Genomic DNA, 15,292 nt, shown 5'->3' on the forward strand with positions numbered 1-15,292 from the left:
CACACACACACACACACACACACACACACACACACACACACACACACCTGCCCACAGCCAGGACCGTGACCTCTCCGTGTTGGCTGCGGCGTTGCTCCACCTTGCGGGGAGACAGCCTCCTCATAAGCGGCCACTTCTTGTGACTGCAGCGGTTGCAGATGTTCTTATGCCCGCCCAGGCCGCCGATGGTGTGCAGGTGGCTGCAGGTGTGTTTAGCAGCTCCCGGGGGCGCGCCGGGTGATATGGGAGTCAGCGGAGGGGTGCCGGGAGAGGTGGGGGTGAGCGGAGGACTAAAGAGGGAAGAAGAACCAGAAGTTAGTGTCACAATTATTATTAATAAATCATACATTACAGGGATCGAGATAGCCGCGGATGACTACGGCCAAGTATTACTAGAAGAGCACAAGCAAAGTAACAAATATGCAATAAAGAGAGTAAATGAACCATGAAATATTTTATAGGTCACCAGAATGTTTCTGTGACACATCTAGAGATTAAATAAAACAAAAAGTAGAGCGGTGCGTTTTTAGATCAGCTCGTCGAACATCTGGCTCTGAGAAAAGGCAGACCTTTCACAGACGAACAAACTGACCTACATTCAAAAACATTTCCATTTCATGCAGATGAATTCAACCTCATTGAATTCTGCAGGGCTGCCACTGCACACATGCCACATTAATATCTCATCTCATGTCTTCATATCAAACTGACAAGCTCTTTGGGAATGACGATTATGTATTGAATAATAATAACAAGAATGGAGGCAATTTCCTGTACGAGCAGGCCCCAGGTGGAGCATTGGTCAACTGATTAGGAAAGAGAATTGATGGTTAAAAGAAGGCAAACTGATCCGACACATACGGCTCCCTCTCCACTTTCATACAGTATTTATCTTAGCAGCGTGCTAATTGACGGCGGCTTCCTTGTCTGTTTGATCGCTCGCATCTTTCTTTTTTTCCCCTGAGAGGAACTGCGTGTGCATATTTCATGACCCTGGAGAGCAGCTCCTCGCATTGTTTACGCACAAAGGCAGAATAAACAGCGTCTCTACCCATTGACATGCTCGTATAATAAACTATGCACGTGTGTCAAGGGACAGAGAGCATAAAGAGTCGCATATCTTCCATCTCTGTCGAGAACGGACAAGGAACAGAGGCTGCAGCATACGGCCACAAGTGTGCGGACGGCTGACACCCGTATGTGGTTACTGAACACCTCTATTCCAAATAAAAGTGGGCCTCACAAATTAATGTGAGGCTGAATGCGGGGGATTTGCTCTCATTCAGCCACAAGAGTAGAAGGGGGGGGGGGGAGAAACCCGCCAGATCTTAATATAAATATGGACCACAAGTACTTCCTTATTCATGAAGGTTTCACACAAGATGTAGGTGCTGCTGTGTCTGCGTTGAAGGCTGCTGATCCATTGGCGAGTTCTACCAGGAGAGCGGGGATGTCTTTGGACACCTGGAAGTATAATTAACTACATTTGGTTCCTGGTTCCTCCTTTTGAAAGTCGAGGTCAAGTCCCTGAGTTTCTGTAAAAAGGATTCTTGGTCCCCAGGGGGAAGTTCCCGCAGTGGAACAGCCCTGTCCGCACCAGAAATACATACGGCAGTGTGTGTGGACACAAGGGGTGGTCATTTAGCATAGACCAGTGGTTCTCCAAGTTAAATCGGATTATAAGCAGCAGGAGAGAAAGCAGAAAAAAAAAGAAAAAATGTTTTATTAAATGTGTTATTTTCCTCTTGTGAATTACTGAATAATATTCGGCATTCCTTTTTAATTTAATTAATTTATTCTAAAAGAACAAGGGGGAGAAAATGTGTGTTCTTGGTAAAAAAAAACAAAAAACTGTGCACGTGAAAAATGCGCTAAAAATATGTACCGCGCTCATGTGCAGCGTGAGGATTCTGATGAGCAGAGGTACGAACCATGAGTTTGATCCACAGGAGGGAATGGACAGATGGACCAGATGGACTGATGTGAATGGAGAGCGTCTTGTGGAAAGGTGGTGAAGAGGTGGAGGCTGGAGGACTGACGGGGACGGAGCAACGCTAAAGTTAAGTACCAAATCTGGAGAGGCAGATAGCGGGGTCAGGCCGCTACTACAGTCACTCTCCGTCTTGTAGCCTTTCTCCATCCCTCCCGCCTTCCCCTCTTTCTGCCCATCTGTCTGTCTGTCTCCCTCCTCCCCTCAAGTGTCCCATAAATTACCCTCTGCCGATACCCCTCTCCCCCCCCCCTATTCCACCATCTCTAAGTGATCCACTGGCAGGCTGCCCAACCTGGCTGGGAGAAGGAGAGACCGATACGAAGAGTAACGCCAAGAGAGAAAAAGGGAGTACTACAGGGGGAGATTTTTTTTAGCAAAAAAATTGAAGGGAGACAGAGGAAATATGTGGGGAAAGAGATTTGGAGGATAAATGAAGAGGCGAAACACATGAAAGTGACACGGGGGGGGGGGAAATGTGTGCGATTGCAGATTGCCACTGATTTTTTTTCAGAGCACAATACTTCAAAACCTAATCCTCAGCAGAGGCAACGCTCCAACCATTTATCCACACAGTTTCCTCCAAACAAAGGAGAACATCTCTCCTCTCGTTATCTCTCTCTTTTCCTGTAGCGGGATGAGAAAGATGACAGGGAGAGAGAGGGAGGGAGAGAGAGAGGGAAAACATACCCCACTAACTTGATTTAACCACACTCCTCTTCCGTCACGGGCTTCTCCTCCTCCAATCTGTCTATCAGCCCAACTCCCTCTCCCCTTATCTCGGCGGCAAAGCGAAGACGTCTAATCTCGGCTCGTACCATCAGCTCCTGTTCTCGCGATGCAGGGTGGTTTTATTGACCCCTTAGCTTAGTCGTGGTTGCTACGCCGGTCAAGCTTTCTCCTCGATTTCACAAAGAAGTAGACATAAACAGAAAATGTCTGAAATGACGTCTGCAACAAGCATTTTTTTTTTTTTTTTTTGGGAATCAGAAACTCCACAAAAGGGTTTTAATTCTGCACTTGTCACACAGGAAACCGTGCTTTGAGCCTGAGGCTAACAGGCCTCAGGTTTAAAGTCAGCAGCGTCTTCACCAGTCGATGATCCGTCTATAAGCCACGGAAATAAAGAAACAGCATTGTTCTTTCGCAGTGTAAAACGAGTCAGTCCTTGTCTATCAAAATAGGGAAAAAGTGTAAGACCTAATGTAGGTAGTGAGCTAGTTAGCCGGACATGATAAGGATTGAAACTTACATTAGAGACGACAAACGCACAGTTCCATGTTGTTCAAACACTTTTGCTCTTGTATTTTTGGTTGAAGCCCCGTGCACGTCACTTCAACATGTGAAGAATTGAACAGCCTGACAGGCCTGTTTTTACAGCGATATAAAAACAGACAAAAAAGCCTCAAATTGTTACATTTGAGAAGCTGGAACCGGCACACATTTGAGATTTTTGCATGATAAATCCATCAATTGTTTCAGCACTAATGTCAGCCGTATATGTAAAGCCTCTAGTACCAAGACACCAAAAGCTTCTTTGCCCGATACTCTCTCTTTCTTTCTTTTTTATTTTTAAGCGGAGTCACACTCGCTGTGTCCTGGCAAAGAATCCAAGAAGGAAACATGCCAACAAATGTGGTCGATATTCTTTAATAAACCCACAATATAGTGAGAAGGGACACAGCGGCGTTTTGGGGAAGAGTCCCCAGCTGCTCGCCCTCAATCAAACTTTGCCAATCTGGAAAAGCATCAGAAGAGAAATGTGGCCTGATTGCCTTGTGTGCTCATTTCCTGCTCTGGCTACTCTCACTTCAGCCACTTCAGCCATGTGACACAAACAGGCTTTTCCGAGGAGGCTTACGGTGCCATCTGGTGGTTGAGATCGCTCTTCACGGCCAGGAGAAGAAAAAACAACTGGAGAGGACACTTACCCATCAGAGTCAATGCTGATATCATGAACCATGGCTTTCAGGGCGTCCGAGTTTGCTGAAAAAAAAAAGAGGGAGAGAGAGAGAGAGAGAGAGAGAAAGAGAGAAAGAGAGAAAGAGAAAGAGAAAGAGAGAGAGAAAGAGAAAGAGAGAAAGAGAAAGAGAGAAAGAGAGAAAGAGAGAAAGAGAAAGAGAGAAAGAGAGAGAGAAAGAGAGAAAGAGAGAAAGAGAAAGAGAGAGAGAGAGAATTACACACTTATACAGATGGAAGAAAGGAACGGAGAGAGGAGGAGGGGGGGTGAGATAAAAGTAGTTCTGGGAATTAGCGAGGAGAACGCTCCAGTGACTTCAAAAGCAGAGCGCTTATTGAAAGATGGCAACACCAGATTAACTCCTTAACCCAATTAAATGGCACATCACATGCACCCACTGAGCACAATCAGTTCACACGACAACCTCAGGAGAATGTGCCAGATAAGAAAAGAAAGAACTTGATCGAAGCAAAACAAACTCCAAAATATGACTCTGGAAAGTGTAACTTTCTGGATGAGGGTCAGGGATTTGGCCCGGGGGTTTCGATTATTTTTTTTTTTTGGCTGCACATGAACAACAACTCAACCAATTTCTGCTCCCAAAGTAGAATGCAAAGTAGCATCGACACACAGAGACAACAGCCCCGGTGCATTCACTGACTTGCCCATGAGCACACTGCAGCAAGTGCACCACAGGAGGGTTTACATCCTTGGGAGCTGCTGGACATTTTTTTTTTTTTTTTTTGTCCCAAAAGTATTTTTAACTTGCAACTGCTCTGGTCATTCTATTTGTACAAGGCTACCATTAGAGGCTGCGCCACTGAGTCACAAAATGGAAGAGCAGGTTTTTGGTTTTGAGTCAGTAAAAGCCCATAAAACATATTTCCTATCAGACCAAAGGAGACTTACGTGGACACACCGTTATATTTCACATGGCAGATTTTTGCACGTGTTTTTGTCCTTACTTTTACTCACATAGATGTTGCAAATGCAGCTACAACAAAACTCGACTTCAGGAAAGTTTAAAAGTTTAAATCCAACGTCTTTTGTGTCGGTTAAAACACGAAGCGATGTGGTTAAAAAGACCCAGTTCAGCTCATACATCTTCCCTTTTATCAATCAGAAATATTGAATAATGGAGTGTGTTACAAGAGAATGGAAGAGTGAAGGGAAATGTATCCTCCAGGAGGATTTTATTTTGAAGTTCATAGTGTATTGACGCTACAGCACTGTGAGGTCCTTATTCTGAGGTTAGCTGTAGATGGCAGTCTTTGCTCAGCCATAAAGACTACCACTGTTCTCCATAGTGACTTCTCAGTTCGTATGTTTATTTATACACTAACTGCCGCTGGAAATTACTTCCTGTGTTCCAGATAATTATTTCCATGAAAAATACCTGGAAGTAGATTTTTTTTAGAGTATCCAGAAATAAAGCTTTCAAACATTTTTCAACAGACATTTTCAGTCTTCTGATACGTAGTAGGAGTCCTGAGCCGCATCAGGTCTCTCCGGAGTGACACTGTGAGGATGAGTCACAGCGAGCGCTTCCCCAACTCAAACATTGTTACGCCGAAAGATGCGATGAGTCAGCTTTGACGCTTTGCCTCTTGAGGGTGGACAGAAAAATCAAACAGAGGACAATGGTGGCCAGACACCAAAAAACAGGACAATGCTGCCTTCGTGTGTCAAACAGTATGTTAGTCATCTGGAGAAGATGTGAGGGGCGGTTCAGACGGCACAGTTGGAATCTGCTTCAGGGACCAGTACTCACAGATAAACTGGATCTGGAAATTACTAAATAAATAGTGGCAACAGTTTACTTTAACCCCTTATTCATAATCTATAATCAGTATATATGTAATAAAGAATACATAATAATAACAAAGATGCATCCTTTATTATCTTATTTATTACATTGTAGTTATAAGCAGATATTCTGCTAACAACTATAATCTCTCCTATTTTATGTGATTACAACTTTGTTATATCATATTGTCGTTCATTATACCAAGAGGAGCTGAACTTTTGGCAGCTACACTTCTACCTCGGTATAATTGATGTGCCATTAGAAGAAGTGAAACACGTCGAAAACTATTTTTTGCTCTTCACGTGCACAACCATAAAAATCCACAGTCAGTCCAGGATCTCCTTCCATCCAGACTCAGTAAAACTATAATGAAATATAACCTGATATCAAACTAAACACCGAACCTGCAAGTCTGTTTTTTTCCAGGAACTGCTTCAACAACTTACGCTGTTCAAGTAAAACAGCAGTTCAGTTATTTCACTAACATTGCAAAGCACCCTTTTCTACGTTCAAAGCAAAGATGCTTCAATTGCACATCACTGCTGCGGGCGGTTCATTCGCCCTGAGGGGAAATACTGTCATCTACTGTGTCAGGAAAGGCACGTGTGACCATCCTATTCAAGCCGACGCAATACTTTGATCCTCATCTTTCCTGCTGCCACTTACAAACTCAGCCGAACAGAAGGAGCGCAATTACTTGGTTGAAGCAGAGTGCTGTGACTTATTAATGAATTTAACTTCACGCTCCGGCTCAGGGAAGGGATTTCAATTTAAGGAATAAATGGCGCTGCGATAGTGACTTCATCGAAGAGGCAGAAAAAGAGACAGAGCAGAAAGGGAACCTCAGGCACAGTGTTTAATCAACAGTCAGTAAAAAGGGGTAAAATAAATTGATTTAATGTGTTTCGTTTGTTGTTTAGTACTTTGGACACATACCTTCATTTTTCATGATGTAGTGGATTATCTGCCCGACGGTGTCGTTGTTTTCACTGAGGGTGTCATTCATTTCTGGAAGATAAGCAGAAAAAAAACACACACAGTTAGAAATACGTGTGTGTGTGTGTGTGTGTGTGTGTGTGTGTGTGTGTGTGATCAGTATTAAAAGTTATTATGTCCTCAAGCAACATGTTAAAAGCACGTCATAAATATTTAGGCAGTATATTTTCGGAGCGCAGGACAGTAAAACAAACTGTAAAACTCTCCTCCAGCACGCCCTCAGGGCCCCTTTTTACATCGGAAATGCTAAACATGATACCCATAAATCAGAATTCAAGAGCACTTGTTACTATTACCACTCTGGTACAACCTATGGTACTCCCATAGGTCTAACGGTTTAACTGGAGCAGGATGCAATTATTCATTTCGAATGAAAAGCCACACATAGACTAACGGAGCATTTGGTTTGATTATTACTTCAGAGACCCCTGTGAGGCACTTCCTAGAGCTTCCTGTTGACCGCTTCCAGAGTATTTCCTCATGTTCTGATAAACATAATGTACTCTGGCAGCAATTCGTGGGCGTCTTCTAGTGCGCCACGAATGATTTGTTTATTGAAAAGCTGCCTGTCGTAAAGGGAGCTGCTCGCCAGCGGAAAGCAGAAAGAGGAAACCTGATCATTGTGCAACAAGAGAAGACTGATGATCGGATCAACTGAATGAGTGAGAGAACACACACGCAGCATGTTCTTTTGCTACTCTTTTGTTTCGATGTATGAGAGAGAGAAAGGGTTGGGCCTGTCGCAGAAAGACAGACGCAGGGAAAAACCCTGATGCACTTACATTTGCTAGCCACAAGATAAACCAGCTTTACGCCTTCCCTTTCCCACTAATACCTACTCCGCTGAACCGATCCGGTCATAGGATTCAATGGAGGGGTTCAGGGCTTTGGCCAACATGGGGAAACAGTGGAGAAGTGATGTGCCAGGAGTTGTATGTTTAATAGTGAAGTCCGTAAAGCAGACTCTCGCTGATCTTGGCAGCGTGGTGTAAACCCTTCACTCTTATATAACAGAGCAATCCAGTAATACCAGAGGTTCCACGTCTGCACACGACAGTCACTAGAAGGAAAGGGAAACCTCACATCCCTCTCTGTGTGGCCAAGCAACATACTGTACCAGCAAAACATGACGTGACAGATGCAAACTGGGGGAGAAAAAAAACCCCAAGTGAAGCAAGTAAACTTTGTTTCTTTTCAGTGTGCGGAAGTTCACAAAGTCTGCTACTTTCTCCAAAGTCATCCACACGTACACAATGCGTATAGCAATTAAGCATTATCTGGAGTTATCATTAGGAGCCAAGGGAAATCAAACTGTGTGGAGAATTTCTTAGTTCCACGTCACTCAACACACCCGAAGTTGAGTCACAACACGAGTGGTGTGAATGTCAAACATCTTCCTGGTTTCTATTGGCCTCCACTCCTTAGAAAGACAGAAGCAATCGAGGCTCACGGCTGGAATAGGGAGCCGTATTTCACATTCCTAAACATTAATATAGCAGCAAACAACTGTTTGTAAAGATATAGTGTCACTCTACCTCTGTGTGCGTTTTGTCATTTGAGCTTCTTTGCTTTGTTACGCACCGAGAGGCAATGGAAATGCTCCCAATCTGGGCTCTCGCACCTTTAACAACACAATGGTAAAGAGCTAGCAATATCGCCACGTGACGACTTACTGTAAAAACAACATAAATAGGATTTCTGAGCTTATGTTTGTGATTTCGCAGCGAGTTATCTGAAGAGCCATTCGCATCATACAAGTCTATTCTTATCATCTGCGCCGTCAGTAGCTGGCACACACCGAAGTCATTAGCCTCAGGAATGTAGTAGAAGCCTGTGAGGACTGGAGGGCAGGTGGGAGAATCTAGGGATTTTTTTTACCTTGAATTTCACCATCACATGACAGGAGAGTGAAAAACCTCATGCAGACCGATGACTCATTTCAAAAAACAACTTGCATGTACTTTTCCATCGACTGAAATGCAACAGAGTCCCAGTTTGGCTGACTGCAGAGGGAATTTGGCCCAATATTGAATATAATTGAATATCATGGATGCCCTCAAACAATGAGCACATAGATGTAATAAACGCATAAAGCTAATCATAATGGCCTCTCAGACAATGACACATTTCCTAGAGTCTGCAGTGTCAGAGGTTTTTCCAACTCCCTCCCTTTTTTATTCAGATTTCCTTACCTCCGCCCAGCTCGGGATCCTTTTCTTCCTCCTCACACTGCTCCTCATCATTGGCCTCAGTGGTGCAGCGATAGCCCTTCCTCTTCAACACGTGGCAGATCACCACCCCCAACAGGCCCAAAAGGAAGAAAGCAGGCACCAGGATGAAGGCGATGTATTCCGTGTGGTTTATCCCTGCTTCACCTTTTCCATCAGCTGTAGTCTGACCCCCTAGAGGACGAAGAGGGACGAAGGGGAGCAAAGGAACAAGAGAGGAAAAAATGAATTATTCTAAATATTGTTGCGACAGGACACAAAAATGGATCGTCATTACGACGCCCTTCATGGCAACCTGATATCCAGTGAGTGCGAGGCTACACTTGGGGGCCGAGCAGCTGAGGGGATTTAAATGCTATCAGCTGAGACATGAGACAGAGATTTCCTGTTCCCGTCCAGGATCCCTCCAGTCTGCTGCCGTCTCTCTCAGCAGCTCATTTCATGAAAGAGGCAGAGAGTCAAAAAAGGCGAAACCAAAAATTATAACTGCTCAGTCGACATTTAGCGGGGTTGGTCATATAGTTGCTATGTTATCATAGCAACTGATTGCAGCAAAAACGGGTACAGGGACCATAAACTACAGCACTAAAGCTTCCCTCTCCCACTCCCATCTGCCCACCCACCCGCACACCAGACTTCAGACCCATCAGGGTGCCTCAACTCTGAGCTCAACAAACTTTACAGACTTCACTGAGACTAACCATTGTTTTCCTCATCAATTAATCCCGCCGATTATTTACTTGATTGGCCAGTTTCTTCTATAATATGTGACAAGTAGCTAAAACGGCAATCACATCTTCGCAGAGTCATTAGTGACTATATATTACATTTTAAATGGTGGCCCTAATGTCTCGAAAGGGATCAGGTCAAAAAGGTAGACAGTGATGGGTCAGCTATCGGCCAAAGCTCCCCTGGCTCCTGCTGTTGGCGGACCACGTGAGGTGGAAAGCACAACAGACAAGAGGGCCTTTGTCTGTTTTCCTGTTCCCATCAGAGAGTGTGTGTTTGTGTGCGCGTGAGAGAGACACACACACATAGAGAGTCAGACACACAGACTGATATGGGAGGTCACAGGAACAGAATCTCAACTCATATCAGCCTCAAATCACATGTTCATGCCGTTTGGAAACGCAGCAGAGCATTGTGGGTACAGGCGCGTATCTACATACCCAACCATGTGCCTCCTGATGCACACAGAGGCATGTGTGCTTCCCCCCCCATTGTCCCAGTTCCCCCGATGTATCAGACTGAACACACTGGTAAAGACCATTGTCTGCTGACAGACTGGTGTGCGCGTCCATGTGCTTATAGACTGGTAGGTCGTCCTGGCACGCTCCCATGCCGCTCCAAATGACTCGTGAGTAAGCACAGGCCAATGGGAGGATTGTATCAAAAGCATTGAAATAGAAAAAGATGGGTTGAATAGAGTCCTGGAGGAGGATTTAGACTTGAGTCACAGAAATCTCTTAGCAACCACAGCTGGTGCCATGATGAAAGTCCTCAGAGGGAACAGCCAAAAATAGAGATATCTGGAACACACGCACATCACAGGTGTGGATTCATATATCAAATTATGATATTGAAAAGAAACTTTTGGGCCGTGTTGAGCTTTGATTGGATGGTTTCTGCCAAAGCTTTGTGAGGGTATAAATAGGGCTGGGTGCAAAACCTCAATGCTTTGGGTAGAGACCAACACGAGAACCGAAGGTTGAGTGCAAATCTAAGGCTTTAACAAAGGATTGTTGTCTTTATTGATTCAGCTGCACATTGTTTTTTGTATTCAATTAATCGTTGACTTGATAAAAATGTTTAAAAAAAAAATCCAAATCACCCGAGGTTTCGTCTTTTTAAAAATCCAACCAACAGCCCAAAACATACAAAATATTCAATATACATTATGATACAAACCAAAGAAAAGCGGCAAAGGTTCACATTTGAGAAGCAGGAACCAAGAACGTTTGGTGTTTTGTCTCAATCATTTGTTTTAAGGGTGCTCAATACGGAATTCAAACCATATCTAAAACACATTTGCTGCCATATTAACGCTCTGATTTTTAAATTTAGCACCTTTAAATGATCAATCGATGATCAGAACTGCCCGATTTGTCCGTCACATGATCGATTCGTTGAACAGTTTTGGCACAAACAAACTACTCGGGTATCACATCGACATTGAAAAAAATGGATAATCAGGCCTTGATGTCCGTTAAAAATCAACTAGAGAAGAAGAGCAACTGTGTTTACTTTGACTTTTAATGAAAATATGACGACATGATGTGTAAGTGATACAAACGAGGCCGCAAGATCCAATATGGGACAAGCTACGAGGAAAACATCAAATTCAACGCTTACATCACAAGAGAAGTGAACCCGAGTGGTGGTTACCTTCCGAATTCACTGTCACCATCACTGATAAGAGGAATTCCCCCTTTCTGACTCTGGAGGAGCAAACGTATCTCAGTCTACGACGTCAAATCCTTCAGTTGAAGCATCCTCTGGAGCATAGCTCATGCGCTGCTGCTCTGCTAGTTTCATTTCCTGCAGGTTTATGAGGATTTACCCTGAGAGAAGGTCTACCTGCCTTAAAGGTTTATCAACGTCTCTGCTGCAACAGCTTCTTTCACAACATGATGGAAAATCAATCACCGCAAAATAAAAAACACACAAAAAGGAGAACGACTTGTGATTGAATTCTTTGCCTTTATCCTCTCTTTCCATTGATGAACTAATGGAACTATTTTAGCCATCGATAAAGGCAATTTCAACACCACGAGTGTCTATTGTGATATTTGAATCTCTTGCTAGCACCCAAATTTGTGCATGGAAATCACCCATTACCTACAGAATCAGTGCATAAGGATGATGACAACACAACACCACCAAAGGGCTTCTCAGAAAAGAGGACGTCAGTGTTCCTCACTTGCTGAGATCAGCACTTCATGACATCATTGTTTGCCAAACCTAAATTATACTTCCTGTTGTATTTTTAGGTTTCAGGGCATTTCCAATGTTGTCAGTCACTTCTTGGCAAATGTTGCATGAAATAATACTACTCTGAAAGGAATCAGGGAATCAGTCTGGGCTGAGAGACTTTTCCTCTTAACCAGTCGGTAATCTGATCCTCAGCTGGGCTGACTGCATTATTCTCCTCCATTTGCTCATTTTAGGGAAGGAGAGAGAGAACGGAAATGGAAACTGTTCCGTGTCTCCTCGTTGACCACCGTTTGGGTCTTAATAACCTCTCCTTCCAACTACACCAGAGTCTTAGTGCACCTTCATTTTCTGAGAATCTACTCCGGAAATATTCTGCTTCAATCCATATTTGTAGGCGTTAAATGTATGTGTGTATGAAAGTTTTCATTTCACCATAACAAGAATATGAATGGGCTAAAAAGGCCCATCTGTAGCTTACCCATTTCAGGAAATCATGTGCAGCTAGCAAAGCAAATCTGAGACCCTCAGATTTAAAATAACCGCTTCTCATTTCAGATTAAACGAGACATTCATACTCTTGGTCCCTTATCTATTTAGACACTAAGTGGAGTTAAAACCTCCCTCAATCACGGTCTCACTTGCAGACATAGCACTGGCCCCGTGACAGATGCCACAGTCTCAGTCAGCTCATTGCGCCACATGTTCCCCCTGTAACGGCACACTGTAACCAATTGGTGCACAATTCTAAATTTGAAGCATGAGATTAATTGCTGCATCCCTTTGATGATAAAAATAGCACCTTACTTACCAAGAACAAACAACAGCGGAGGATCTTTTTATTAGGGCGACTTGAAAAATAGAGCTCCCCCAGACGGCTTTGAACTACTCAACTTCATTTAGAAGCATAGTAAATCTTTAAAAGCAACATAAAACGCAATGCTGTGAGAATAGTTGTTTCTCACAGTGAGTGTTAGCTTGTATGTGGACGTCATCACGATTGTTTTTCTTCAGATATTGTTTCATTCGAAGGATTTTCACAGGCCTGAGGTCATAAAAGTGTCAAGAATTTTACTAAAAAAACAAACAGTTTTGTGCAAACAAAAATGCTTTTTCTTATTTACTTTTTTTTATCCCTTTTAATAATCTTGTGACCCTTATCTCAGGTCCTCTTGGGGGGGTCCCGAACCACAATAAGGTCCGCAAGTTCCATAAGTTGTACGCTGCAGTCGTTAGATGATGCTGTGAAGACAGCTGAATTGATCCAAGACACACACACTCTCCCTCCCTCCCACACACACACACATACCATTAATACCAAACCAACGCACCGGAGGGACTAGGTCTAATTAAATGAGCGTGAGGGTTCAGCCTTGGCCTTTTGCAAGCCACAGACTCCTGTGGACTCTCCATGGAAAATTGAAACAGGCCCAGAATTGTAAAAGGTTAGGAGGAAAACCAAAGCGTAACATGGAACACTGGCTTGAGTATTTTCTTGATGCAGAGACACGTACAGTAGGCTACTCTTCTCAGACACAGAAATGGTCCGAGCAGTATTTCAAAAAATACCCACAGACTCCAAACAGGCTGTGAAGAGTAAAACATCTATATTTGCATGCGAGACTTTTATCCCGACAAGACAATGAAGTAATTCTTTATCTTTTATTGTGGCGGTCATATGTGAAGATTGGCTGGACAAAACCTGTAAAGTACCATAACTTGTAAGTATCATAAATGTGTGATTCCAAAGGAAAATTCCCATTTTTGTTTTGTTTTGTTTTGACTGGGTGTCAACTGGTGCGATGCTAATTTACAGGTTGGCCCACAAGAATCCGCAATCCCTGCAGCACATTAGTACAGAGAAATAACAGTTTTAAGGGAAGGAAAAGTACAATGTAAGCTCTGGTGCCTGATGAAATACAGTCTGATTTGACTAAAATCTTGGATAAGCAGTAATTAGCTTATAAAATAAAGCCATACGTGCATTATCACCTCAGCAACACTTGCTGTAGCTTTTAACTGATGTTGGGACAATAATAAAAACAATTCTCTTCCAAACATAGCCTAAACTTTTGTTAGGGTGGGATCATAAACCTTTATAATGTGTCTGCTGGTAAACACAGAGTTTACATTGGCATTTTAAGTCAGTTTGTCAGTTTATTTTGTATTAACGTGAAGTTATCTAATTATAAATGCTCAACATGCTTCTGTTTTTCGCTGACTGCATGATGTCTTGAAGTTCCGGGGCTGTCACGCAGGAGCTATGTGTGCAGTATCTGTCTAAAACGTCACTTAAATATTTGTATTCTACCTTAATTAGTGGCCAACGTTCGTGTTTCCATAAACAATGCATCTATCGCAGAGAGTCCCTATTTATGATTTAATAACCTCAAGGCATTTTGAGAGCAAACTTTTTTTCTGAGGAGGAGATGAGAAAAAGGAGTCACGACCGTGCAGCGGTGTTAACGTTACACCTTTTGGTTTCCACACAGAAGGGTTGAAGGCGCGCGTACTTACGCGTGTCTGCGGTTGAATTAGCCATAGACGGACAGGAGATACCCGGAGAAGTGGTGATGATGTTGTGAAAGCCGTGGTCACCACAAACCGCGGTCAAACTACGCCAGAGGAGGGACTGTTTTCACTAACATCAATGTATTTCCTGATTCACAGAGAGTGGATACGCCCTAATCTTAAAGCGATACTCCCCACCTGTTACCTGATGACCCTCCAACAAAGAGAGGTACACAGGAGAGGCAGCGTCTTCATTGGCTTTTGCTAAAAAGGCGGGTTTAGTACAGGTTTGAGTTACTGCTACTTTTCTTTGAGTATTTGCATTTTATGCTACTTTGTACTTCTACTCACTAGAATCCAGAGGGAGATAATGCACTTTTTACTCCGCTACATTTATTTGATACTTTTAGTTACCAGTTACTTTGCAAATTCATGTTAATAAAACACAATCTCACCAACAAATACATTATGATGTATCATTATGGATAAAGATACGACTTTATTGATCCCTTGGTGGAATTCACAAGCTATTATAACGGGGTTTTTTTTTACAGCCCCACTTTTACCAGCAGTAACATTAAAGCAAAGTACTAATAAATGCAATAATCATTCATTATAATTCAATAATTCTCATTGCTCTGAATAATTTGTGCTTTAACTTTTGGTACTTCCGAATATTTTGAAGCTAATGCTTTGTACCTTTACTCAAATAAAAGTAGCAATACCACGGTGTAGAAATACAAATAAAAGCTATGCATTCATTTGCGTAAGTAAAAGATCTGTGTACTTCCTCTGGCACTTGGTTTTAAGTAATTAAAGAAAAAGACAGTGTTTCCAGACTCACAGAATCCTCTGTGCCAGAACAACAA

The 15,292-nt window shown here is 43.0% G+C and overlaps 1 protein-coding gene across 1 annotated transcript in view; it reads right to left on the reverse strand.

The window, feature by feature from the left end:
- rell1 (RELT like 1) overlaps window positions 1–14,583 on the reverse strand; it is a 21,470-nt gene extending 6,887 nt beyond the window's left edge. The window contains exons 1-5 of the mRNA XM_031851030.1: window positions 14,430–14,583; window positions 8,946–9,155; window positions 6,694–6,765; window positions 3,922–3,976; window positions 48–290 (exon numbers count right to left, since the gene is read on the reverse strand). Coding sequence (XP_031706890.1) covers window positions 48–290; window positions 3,922–3,976; window positions 6,694–6,765; window positions 8,946–9,155; window positions 14,430–14,454 — 605 coding nt within the window. The 5' untranslated portion in view covers window positions 14,455–14,583. The remainder of the gene's footprint in view (window positions 1–47; window positions 291–3,921; window positions 3,977–6,693; window positions 6,766–8,945; window positions 9,156–14,429) is intronic.
- Window positions 14,584–15,292: the final 709 nt, after the last annotated feature.

This window comes from Anarrhichthys ocellatus, unplaced genomic scaffold (assembly GCF_004355925.1).
Source record: "Anarrhichthys ocellatus isolate YVR2014 unplaced genomic scaffold, GSC_Weel_1.0 scaffold11, whole genome shotgun sequence".
Taxonomy (NCBI): domain Eukaryota; kingdom Metazoa; phylum Chordata; class Actinopteri; order Perciformes; family Anarhichadidae; genus Anarrhichthys; species Anarrhichthys ocellatus.